The sequence below is a fragment of the Chiloscyllium plagiosum genome, chromosome 36, assembly GCF_004010195.1.
Source record: "Chiloscyllium plagiosum isolate BGI_BamShark_2017 chromosome 36, ASM401019v2, whole genome shotgun sequence".
NCBI classification, from domain to species: domain Eukaryota; kingdom Metazoa; phylum Chordata; class Chondrichthyes; order Orectolobiformes; family Hemiscylliidae; genus Chiloscyllium; species Chiloscyllium plagiosum.
In genome coordinates, this window is record NC_057745.1 from 6,144,694 (window position 1) to 6,156,883 (window position 12,190).

The 12,190-nt window shown below is 36.0% G+C and overlaps 1 protein-coding gene across 6 annotated transcripts in view; it reads left to right on the plus strand.

Moving 5' to 3' along the window:
* Positions 1-11,723, plus strand: part of LOC122540910 (D-glucuronyl C5-epimerase-like) — a 97,771-nt gene extending 86,048 nt beyond the window's left edge. For 5 of the 6 annotated variants that reach the window (XM_043677195.1, XM_043677198.1, XM_043677197.1 and 2 more), the window contains 2 exons: positions 5,862-6,107; positions 7,398-11,723. In XM_043677195.1, coding sequence (XP_043533130.1) covers positions 5,862-6,107; positions 7,398-8,422 — 1,271 coding nt within the window. In that variant the 3' untranslated portion in view covers positions 8,423-11,723. Of the gene's footprint in view, positions 1-5,594; positions 5,779-5,861; positions 6,108-7,397 lie in introns of those variants that run through there. The other variant, XM_043677199.1, reaches the window with a different exon arrangement.
* The last annotated feature ends 467 nt before the right edge of the window (positions 11,724-12,190 follow it).

Consider the following 12,190-nt stretch of genomic DNA (forward strand, 5'->3'; position numbering starts at 1 on the left):
CTAAAATAAATTATATTTTAAAAATTACCCACATTATATCACAGGGGTGACAGTTATGATTACCCCCAATTTGCGTGCACACCTGATAATTGGCAATTTTTAACCTACGAAAACTGAAAAGGTCTTTGCAATTGCCCTCTTCCTCTGAGCTGTCATAAAATTGATAAAAATCTGCTATTTCTATTTAGCTTTTAATAGGTTTTCTTGCTGTCCAATAACACATTTTGATTCAGTTCTTCTAATGTCTAACAACAAATTACTAGGTTGGATAAAAAAGCAGAGCTTGTGTATGAATAAACATTACTTGTTTAAGGCATGAATTTACTAAATTAATGCAGTTGCATGTTTGTTGGTCAGATCACAAATTAGTGTGATTATTTGTATAGTATTTGTTTGCAGGCTTAAATGACTGCTTCCAAAATTTCGCAAAGTGACTTTCCATTTTTTTCTTGGAAAAAAAATCCTTCATTTTGTTTAAACCAGATCTCAAGCATTTCCTATCAAAATATTACTTTGTAATTGAGTTAGTGTTGCATAGAGTGTCTAATACATCCATAAGTTCTGATTAGTACACTTTAAATATTTATAGTAAAGCACTTTACAACATTTACAAAATATTTATACTAATGATGCAGCATGGATTTACAGTATGGTCTACAAATTGTATTGTCCCAATTATTGTAAAAATGAAGAATAGCAGCATATATTGCCTTGGCACGTTGTTTTAGTTATTCCATGGTAGAGGATGAGTTAGTTTGTCAAACAAATGTTACTTCAAATCACTTGACTATTAACTGCCCATGACATTCAGCAGCAGTGTATAGGAAGTCCGTTGCAGTACGAATTTGGAAAGTGAAACTGCATTGTAGCTGGATAACATTAATGAAAATTCCTATTTTCAACTAGTAAAGTTAAGATTTAAATAAAGATTTACTCTTTTACATGCTTGGGATCCCCATACTTTGTGAATTCATAGTATATTGAGCTGCGTTATAATGGCCTTTCACTGTGGTCAGAAAGGCCTCAAAGCTGCAATAAAGGAACTCAGCTGGATCTTTGCTGTGGTAGTTCCATGTCTTTGAAACCTTTTTTTAAATGTCATTCCTCCAGACCATTTGTTTTATAGAATGAAGGACTTTTAAACCAAATTTTAAGATTTGTTGACAGAAAATTATGATAATCATTGGAATCTGTTAAACAGATTCATTAAAGTTGGTTGCTTGTAGAAATTAACTCCCCATTCCAGTACTAAATCAAGAACAAATTGTAAATCATTATTGACATAACACTGTCAGTAAACATAATGTTAGTTACACAGACATGCTAAATATTTGAATCTAGTCAGTCAAGTAGGATTAACATAATTTTGAAGTAATCAGCACAAGAACACATTTATATAACTTTATTGGACTGTAATTAAATGTTTAGCATGCAGTTCCAGCATTTTTAAAAAATTCCCTCAGAATGTGGGCATTGCTGACTGTGCCAACCTGTCCCTAGTTGTCCTTGAGAAACTGGTCCATATGCTGTGGGTAGACCAACAATGCTATTAAGGAGGGAATTTCAAGATTTTGATCCATTGACCCTGAAGGAACAGGAATACATTTCTAAGTCAAGATGGTGCATAGCTTAGAGGTGCAGATGGTGGTGTTCCCATATATCTGCTGCCCATGTCCCTCTAGATGGTAGTGATCATAGCTTTGGAGGTGTCTACAGACCTTTGGTTAATTCCTATGGTGCATCTTGTAAATGGCACTCACTGCTGTTACAGAGTTTCCGTGATGGAGAGAGTGGATGTGGTGTCAAGTTTGTTAAGTGTTGTAAATGGTGGACAAGCTTTCGAGAGTTATGAGGTGAGTTACTTACTGCCATATTCCAAGCCACTGGCCTGCTGTCCAGTGTATTTATAAGGCTAGTCCAATTCAATTTCTGTTCAATGGTAATCCCTAAGATGTTGATAGTTGGGAATTTTTTGTAATAGCTGTGGATCATAAACTAGTATTTATTTTGCAGTTAGTATAGAACTGCAAAACTGTTTTTCTAAATGGTGAACAAGTTATCAATGTATCATGAAAGCAAATATAAAGGTGGACAAATGGCTTTGCAAAGCAATGCAAGTTTAATGTTTGTGAAGTTATTGTAAAGATGTAGTAGGCTTGAACCATGTGGAAGTTTTCCTTTACCCTGTATAACTTGCTCTTGATACTGCTTTTTCATTCACTCACGTTGACTAATATTTTAAAATTTTGCATGGAGGTAGTTAATATGTGTGCATATTAAGGCCTAAATTTTGTTTGGCTGAAGATTTGTAAAGGCATTCCACATTCATGGTAGATGTATATTGTCTGATTCTACAATTCCAGAGTTAGGCTCCTGAAATTTGAACATTAAATCCAAATAAGTACTTATTTTTAGAACTCTGCATCTGATAGTGAATGTCACCACTTCTTGACTCCTCTATTTGTTAGAATACAGTTGTAATTTATTCATTGGAGCAGGACCAGATATCGTGAATAATTATTTGTTGTATATACAATAGAACACAATTTTTTTCTTAGTCAATCTGTTTTATCGAAATGGTCTAACAAACAATATTGAGCTTGGAATTAGTGTTTCCAAATGTACCTACTGATTTAGGCCCAATGATATACTATTGAAAGTTTAGATCCTGTTTATTAATACAAGTACAGTTGAAAAAACAATTCAGAATTCATTACATAAGCTTAAATTTAATTTGACATGTTCTGCCAAGAAGTATTTAATTACAGATGTTTTGTTGTAGTTGTTGCCATCAGGAGCATTCAATCAGTGTGCTCACCTTTTTGATGGTAACATGCTTAAACTGAGATGAGGAGGGGTTTCTTCACTCTAGTGGTGAAGCTTTGGATTTCTGTACTGCAGAAGACTGTGCAAGCTCACTCATTATTTCTATGTCTATGACAAAGATGAATATATTTCTAGTTACTAATGATATGAAGTGATATGGGAATAATATGAGGTAGGTGATCAGCTATGATCAAAATAGCAGAGCAGGGTTGAGTGGATAACTCTGGCTTTTATGTTCCTTATACATATATTCCTCCACTTTTGTATCTAACATCTGCAGTGAATAATAGCTGAAGAATAGCTGGGCTTTAATTCTGCTTGTATGTCAAAAGAAATTTGACTTGGGTAGCTACTATTTTAACAAATTTTCTGGATTATATATGTTAAATTATTCTAGCTGTTTGAAATCTAGCTGTTTTGAATTATTGTTTGAAATCCACCTGCATTACCTCTACTAATCTTTAACTTCAGTTTGCCAAATCTGTTGTTGGCATCAGTCTGATGTTCTGGAAGCTTTATATTTTATCATTTTTGTAGACTTGAGTTGAAAGATTGAGAATGCTTGAACTCATATTTAAGAAATCAATGAAAAGACATCAAACTTTTTTTTTAAATAACGCATTTCTTGGTTTCACATGACTACTTTTTTACTGGAGATCACCTGCCTGGATTTATGACTGTTGGGTTCTAGTTTCTGCTTTGGAGACTGTGTTTGTTTGCTGTATTTGAAGGAAAGCATACTGAAAGAAAGGTTTCTGGACAAGATTCCTTGCTCTGGGTACAGTATGGTACCTGGAGCCTAGGTCCAGCTGTTGTCACGAGAAACGCCTGGAAGCGTGTATTGAGGTATCATGATCAACTGCATTTTCAAAGGTTCTTAGTGATAACTACATGTATTTAGCAACATCCATCTTTGTGTGCCAGTCTGGTGACAGAATGGTATCTTAATATCTCAAAACTCACCCTTCTTGTTTTCAGAAACCAAGATAAAATAGCACTCTTTTTAAAAAGTGAAGGCACCAAGGAAGGTGGTGTGGTTATTGGAGGTCAGTCATCTCAGCTCCAGGATGTCTCTACAGGAGTTCCTCAGGATTGTGTCCTTGATCTAACCATCTTCCACTATTTTCGCAATGACCTTCCCCCCCCCACCCCCCCCCCCCCCACCCCCCATCATCAGGGTTAGAAGTGGGGATGTGCAATCATCAGCTAACCACTTTCACCACCATTCACAACTCCTCAAATATTGAAGCAATCCATGTTCAAATGCAACAAAATCTGGAAAATATCCAGGTTTGAACTGACAAATGACAAATAATGCCACTCAAATCCAGGCAATGACCATCTCCAATGAGAGATAATCTAGACATCACCCCTTGTCGTTCAGTTGTATTATCATCACTAAATTCCCCACTAATAACACTGGGGGATTATCATTGACAGAAGCGCAACTAGATTTGCCACATAAACACAGTGGCAACAAGAGCAGGTCAGAGGCTAGGGATACTGTGGTGGGTAGCTTACCTCCTGACTCCCCACGGACTGTCCATCATCTACAAAGTACATGTCAGGAATACTCCCCACTTGCCTGGATGGGTGCAGCTCCAACAACACTCAAAAAGTTTGACACCATCCATCCAGGACAAAGCAGTTTCTTGCTTGTTACCACAGCCAGTCTCTCAACCAAATAGCAGTGTGTGCTATTTACAAGATGCTTTGCAGAAATCTATCAAAGATCCTTAAACAGCACCTTCCAAACCCACAACCACTTAAATGTAGAAGGACATGGGCAGTAGATAAATGGAAACACATCCCCTTCAGGTTCCCCTCCAAGTCAGTCAGCATTATGACTTGGAAATATATCACCATTCCTTCACTGTTGTTGGGTCAAAATCCCGAAATTCCCTCCCTGTCAGTATTGTGGTCAACTTACAGCACATGGACTGCAAGAAGGTAGCTCACCCCCACCTTCTCAAAGGCAGTTAAGGACTGGCAAGAAATTATGGCCAGCCAGTTTGGCTCATGTCTGATGAGTGAATTAAAAAGAAAAATGTCTCTGCTGTTGGGAGCAACTTCAAGGTGGTAAATTGAGAGCAAGGACAGTTGTAATCCTAGGCTCAAATTCTGTCAATTCCCAGTATCTATATGACCAGTATTGGCTTTGTAACATTTCAGGCCATCTCTAGGTTTTGAAAATCACAGTATAAATGATTGTTATTTATTATGTAAAATTCTACTGAACCTTGTAAAATCTTGAATCTGTAACTTAAAAGACCAGGAAGTATAACCCGCAGTATACTGCAACCGAGAAGTTTTACTGCGTTAGACTCTAATTTTTGTTCTTAAATCTCAAAGTAAATTGCATGTTAAAGTTTGATCATGCTGGAAATACTCAGCAGATCAGGCAAATGACCTGACATGGAAACCCTGTCTCTACACAGATCCTGTCTGATGTGTGGAATATTGTTCTCTGCATGACCATTCATCAAAAATAGACATTGTGAAAATTTATATATATTTATTTAGCAGGGACAAAGTAACTATACTATTGAAACAGAATAAAAATTGCCATGCCAATCAACATGTAGGTTGATGCAGGTGGTTTTCTGTTTCAAACTCTTAATAGTGGCAGTCTTAGTAGAAGGCTTGAGAGTGGCAAACTGGGACTTTAGTTAGCATCCATTGATAGATTGTAAAAGGTTTGGCAAGGTAACCAAATATGTTGCAGATTTAGTGGCATTGCAGCTTAAAGGCTCCTATGAGGAAAAAGAAAGCAAAGACAATTCTTGCTTGACTCTTGAACAATTGAGGGAGAATTACGCAATTTTATTTGCTTCCTTTAAACATAATGTTTACCTGCTTTTTCTTTCAGCATATTAAAATGTCTTGTAGGCTTTATGCAGTTTTGATATAGCTATGATGTCCTGGTCTTTATTGGCATGTCTGTTTCGAAAAGTAAGTTTTTAAAATTATATTTTATTGTTCATGTATTATTTTCATTTTTAGCCCTAATGACTTTTCACCCCTCTCTTCCTCAGGTGTTCCTTTGTCCACTCAGTGGGGACCTCAGGGTTATTTCTACCCTATTCAGATAGCACAATATGGGCTAAGTCACTACAGTAAAAACCTAACTGAGAGACCACCACATAGTGAAGTATACGAAATCGCAGAGAAAAGAGACAAAGGCACAAGACAAAATGACTGGATTATACCAAAAGGATGTACAGTCTCTACAGTCTTTGACAAAACTAGATCTAGCAATGTAAAGCAGTTCACCACCCCAGGTATTTTATCTTACTGATCAAGACTTGTTAAAATTAACATGTTACTGAAGAAAGACCATGAAATAATTGTCAGCACCAAAGCCTCAGATCTTTGTAGGAAAACTGTGAAGAGGTTTCCTGCTTTTGACATTATAAGAAAGGAGGACAAACTATATAATGAATTCTGTAAGATTTTCAAGACTCTCCTTTTTATTGATGGCAAAGTAATTTCAAGATCCCACGGGCCACTGACAAATCCACTTAAACTTAGAATGTCTTAACTAATGGATTTACAAGTGATTTATGCATTGATTTTTGAAATAAAAATTGAAAGAAAATTTTAAGCTCTATTCCCTTGTTAGCTGGCATCTTAAAGCTATATCTGACCTGAAAAACCTAAGATTTTAAAAAAAGGAAATGATTTTCAGCAGTGTGCATTAAATTTACAATGAAATTGTGCAGCAAAGGCTGAGTACAGGTATTAACATGTTTAAAAAGCTGGCAGATGATCTCCATTGGTTTAATTCATGCAAGCTGAAGTTTGAAAATTATACGGTCTCGGGAAATATTTAATGGACTTGAATGAGCCACTACTTGAAATTAGAATCTTCAATGTTTAAAAATAAAATTATTTTAAACACCTGGCATCTGCAAAGTCCTTTACCTCACTGATCTAACTCTAGAAAAAGCCCCGCTGACAAAAGGTGAAAGTTAAACTTTCCTACACATTCCAACTTGTCTGCTATAATGTGCAATAACTAAGCATTTGTAAAATGAAAGTGCAGAATGTGGCTTGGGTTAGGCATCTGCAATGATTTTTGAAAATTAGAATAATTGTTAAGGATAGAACAGGTGGTATGAATGGACATACTTTTAGAGTCATAAAGATGTACAGCATGGAAACAGACCCTTCGGTCCAACCCGTCCATGCGGACCAGATATCCATACCCAATCTAGTCCCATCTGCCAGCACCCGGCCCATATCCCTCCAAACCCTTCCTATTCATGTATCCATCCAAATGCCTCTTAAATGTAGCAATTGTACCAACCTCGACCACATCCTCTGGCAGCTCATTTCATACACGTACCACCCTCTGCGTGAAAAAGTTGCCCCTTAGGTCTCTCTTATATCTTTCTCCTCTCACCCTAAACCTATTCCCTCATTGCACACAATATTCCAACAGTGGCCTAACCAATGTCCTGTATATATTTTCACATTGCATTAGAAAGCCAGTTGCTACACTCTAACAAACATTGAGTATTATACAAAATTTTCAGTTTAATATTAAATTGATCTCTCTTTCTTTTCAGAATCTTCAGATGGCGTTTACCTGATGTTAGGAAATGCAAGAGATTTCATCATTTCATTCGATATTAAATTCTTAACAAATGGGAGTATTTCTGTCATACTGGAGACAACTGAAAAGAACCAGCTGTTTACAATTCACTATGTCACAAACACACAACTTATAGCCTTCAAAGACAAAGATATTTACTATGGCATAGGCCCACGGACAAGCTGGAGTACTCTTACTCGAGATCTGGTAACTGACCTGAAGAAAGGGGTTGGCTTGTCCAACACTAAGGCTGTAAAGCAGACTAAAATAATGCCCAAGAAAGTTATAAAGCTGGTTGCCAAGGGAAAAGGCTTTATTGACAACATCACAATAGCAACCACAGCACACATGCCTGCCTTCTTTGCTGCCAGCGATTGGTTGGTAAGAAATCAGGATGAAAAGGGTGGCTGGCCCATTATGGTGACCCGTAAGCTAGGTGAGGGTTTTAAGTCTTTGGAGCCTGGCTGGTATTCAGCTATGGCACAAGGTCAGGCCATGTCTACACTTGTAAGGGCCTATTTGCTTACAAAGGAACAGGTGTACCTCAATTCAGCCTTGCGGGCAGTGGTGCCCTATACTCTCAAATCAGAGGATCATGGGGTAAAAGCTGTGTTTATGAATAAGTATGATTGGTATGAAGAATACCCAACTGTTCCCAGCTCTTTTGTTCTGAATGGTTTCATATACTCTCTACTGGGTCTATATGACCTCAAAGAAACTGCAGGTGAGAAACTAGGACAAGAAGCTAAAAAACTGTATGAACGAGGCATGGACTCTTTGAAAGCCATGCTTCCATTGTATGACACTGGCTCAGGTACAATCTATGATCTCCGCCATTTCATGCTTGGTACAGCTCCAAACTTGGCACGTTGGGACTACCACACCACCCACATCAACCAGCTACAACTGCTGAGCACAGTTGATGATGCACCTATCTTTAAGGAATTTTTAAAGAGGTGGAAGTCCTATTTAAAAGGAGGGAGAGCAAAGCACAACTAGAGCTGAAAGCCAAAATATAATCTTATGAATCATACATTTAATATATAAGGGAAGATTCCTTAATTTAAACATTTTTGAGAGTACGAATAGTACCTTTTGTATCCCTGCCATCATCTTAATGGCACATTTTAAGAGTGTAGCAATCAGTAACATTACGGGGAAGAACGAATCAAATTGTGGTGAAAAATTATCCCTGTCGAAACATCCTTTTGTTTGTATTTGCCTTTCTGTAAGTGGAGATGCTCACTGATATGAGGTGATTTAAGCGGTCAATTGTGCACATTAACTCACCCTAAGACTTACAATCCCTTTCTGGCACTTCACCCTTTTCAACCGTACTTGTATGTTTTTATTTTTATGTTTGTTTTTCTTCACTGGTTTTGTTTTTGACATTTTGCATTTGATTATATCATCAAATCATATATTTTTATTAGAAGTAGATGAAGTTGTATTCCTTTTTTTCAAAATTAACATCCATTTAGAATTTCTGTTATGGCACCAGTCTCAACACTTGTTTCTGTTTAGAGACTCACTATCCTTGTCTATGTTCCCAATCCCTGGAATCGAACTAATGTATCAATTTCTACAATTAACAAACGTTGACAATTGTGAATGACCCCTAAGGTGGTTTGTAGCATGTTTTTGTTTTACTTTCTGTTTAGGGTGAGGCTGCGGTTATAAACTATTAAGTAGCATGAACTTTGTAAAAATGTATCTTTTAAGTGTCTTTAATTAGCACAGAATATTTTTCCATTGTATGTTTTAAAAAGGCCCTTTAAGGCGTATTGCTCATTTAGCTTTTGATGCACATGGCAAAGCACAACACAAAAAATTTAAAAAGTAACTGCACAAATAAAATAATATATGTTTCATGGAACTTGTTATACCGTGCAGGGGAGAGAATTTTATTTCCAGTTGAATCAATAAGTTCCATATGGTGGTTGGTGCCATTTCCACCCTTTTATTTTTTGCCTCAACATTTTGGATCCAGACTCTCCATTCATGCAGAACTTTGTCTTGATTTGTGTAATATCATCCTAGAATAATTTTTTTTCTTTAGAGGGCACATTGTAATAATTGTGATTGCCTTCAAAGCGTTAGGCTTTGTTTATAAAGTCTTGTTTGAATGCAAAAACATTGTTTATGTGAATTGACCATTGTTTCCCTCCAGATTAGGATAGCCAATGAGATAAAAGAATCATGTATGGGGATGTTGATGTAAGGGGCCAACTGTGTGGAATCTAATCCATTTTAAACATTTGTGCTCTGGTTTAAAAATAGGAAATGCACATGTGGATCTGCAACCAAAAAGAAAAAAGCAGGTTACTGATACCACATTTCTGAAGTGGCCAATGTATTGATGAATGATACATAAAATAGCAATCAACTGAACTTTACAGATACTGATTACCTGTTTGTATTTTTAGTGTATTATGTCTGTATTTCTGATTTTTCTATCTTTTTATTTCAAAGCTTGAACTACTTAATTATGAATCAGTAAATGACATGGTGGGGGCAGGGGGAGGGAAGCACTTGAATCTGTGTTACTGTATTTTAAGATAGTATGTGTTTGGAAAAAAAAATCACCAGCCCAGAAATGAATTTGAATGTCAAAATCATTTACATACTGTGAAAGTAAGAATATTTTCGTAACTGTTTTCATTGCCAGAGCTTCTCCTGAGTTCAAAATATATTTTTTTTCTAGTATTTCTCAACTGTTATGGATTTCTAAATACTGTAAACCCAAAATAGTGACCAGCGAGTGGGAGAGAGTATTTAGAATCAGGTAAACAGTCTAACTTGGGTTTCCTTCTAATTTTGCCATTTGATGGCATAGGAAACAAAGGACTAAATGAAGGTGAAGGAAATCTTGCCCTTGTTTCTTTTTCAAAATCTAATTTTCTCTTTTTTTTTTTGTACATGGGACCAAACCAATGTTTGGCTGTTACTAGCATTGATGCATGGAATAAGGAGGTTACTTCAGTGTTAATGTGCCCATTTGATCCAGTTACAATTCGCTTCTTTGGAAGCTGCACCTTTCAGCTCTCCTAATATTCCTCCAATTTCTTTATAGAGCCAGAAAAAGAACATACTTGACAGGTTTCATTTTTTCTGTTCCTCAGTAATTGTAATTGATGCAAATCATTTCACCAATACAGAACAAAATTCTCAATGATTGAGTTTAAAAATAAACTAGACAATCTCCCTTCCCCTTTTTCTTGAGCTATGCCTGCTAAGAATTACCAGCCTTCGTACAGAAGTATGGAAGTCAGTAGCCAAAATGTAGTAGCTGATTTAAAAAAAAAAAATCAGTCTGCAATATTTATAGGTATATTGCTCAAGTACAATATTATTTAAAAGGTAAAGCATACAGAGAGCAAACAATTTGCAAATCAAGTTGCTGGTTATGTTGGATGATATATTATCTAACAGTGTAATTTTTATTTTCTCTGCAAAACTGATATCTATTTAACTAAATGGTATATATTTGAGAGATGTTCATTTTGGCAGTCAGATGAGTATAGAAATATTTAGTGCTTGACATTTTGTTATCCAAGTTTTTCCAATGCTGTACTGTTCTCTGTATGCCGCATCACATTTTCTTTATTTTCTTTTCCCACCTCAAGGTTCATTTCCTTCATAACGTAACTGGTGATGGTGGTGCATTTTTTAAAAAATGTGTTCTTCTGTTTCTTTTGTTCATGGCTCTAAATCATCTTTTCTTCTGAGCTTAAGTGTTGTCAATACCAAAGCATTATATATAAAAAAAAACACATCCAAACTGTTCTGCACCTGAGAAGATCTTGTTCATAACTCTTAATATTACAAATCATTCTCTCATTAGATGTATTAGAATGCAAGATGCAGCTGGGTATATGCAAACAGAAGACACAAGCACAATAGTAGACTTTGTGCTGATGTACCCTCACTGGACAGTGTGCAAGACTTTCACTGAAAGCTGCTATTTTCATTCACACTGTACTTTTTATCATTTTAACTTGTATTTTTACATGCCAATTGAACCATATGTTGGATATGCAATAAACTGTTTACTGAACACTGTTGCCTGTTGACAGGGCAAGGCAGTGTTATAGAGCTGTACCAATTTGCATTTGTTAAGCACAATGTGCACACAGTTGTACAGCTTTGCCATTTTGTACACGGCAAGAATTCATAATTTTTTCAAATAAAGTGACTATATACAATTATGTTTATATAAAAATATTGATTGGATCAATCTTTGCTGTGCTAAGTATCTTTGCTTACTGAAGTTGTACAATAAAGCATTTTCTTAAAAAGGGACTTCTTGGTTCTGGTTATTTTGTTCCATTGTTGCAAGAATGGACAATGTTTGCTGTTTAATTCTGAGGTTACAGATCTATTTCTTTCTTTTCTAAGGAAAATGACTGCGAGCTCGGATTGTATTTGCCTTAAATTCTGTATTCATTGTCATCAGGCATAACAGTCAGTTTCCTGATATACTAGAAAATGTACTTTTCAAGCAAAACAGCATCTTAGTGATTTTCCTTCACAATATAGAAAACGTGATGGATTGATTACTGGTCTAAGATCCTTTTCATGGGCAAGAATTGTGAAATCTTTCAAATTTATTCTCTGACAGTGAAATCAAGCAGTAGCATTTTGCTATAAATAGACAAAAACAATGTATCTGTCATCCCTATATCTGGACAAATAACTTCAGAAAAATCAATATGTATGTATTTTAACATACTGCGTTTGAATAGACCATACTTTGTTTGCCTGGTT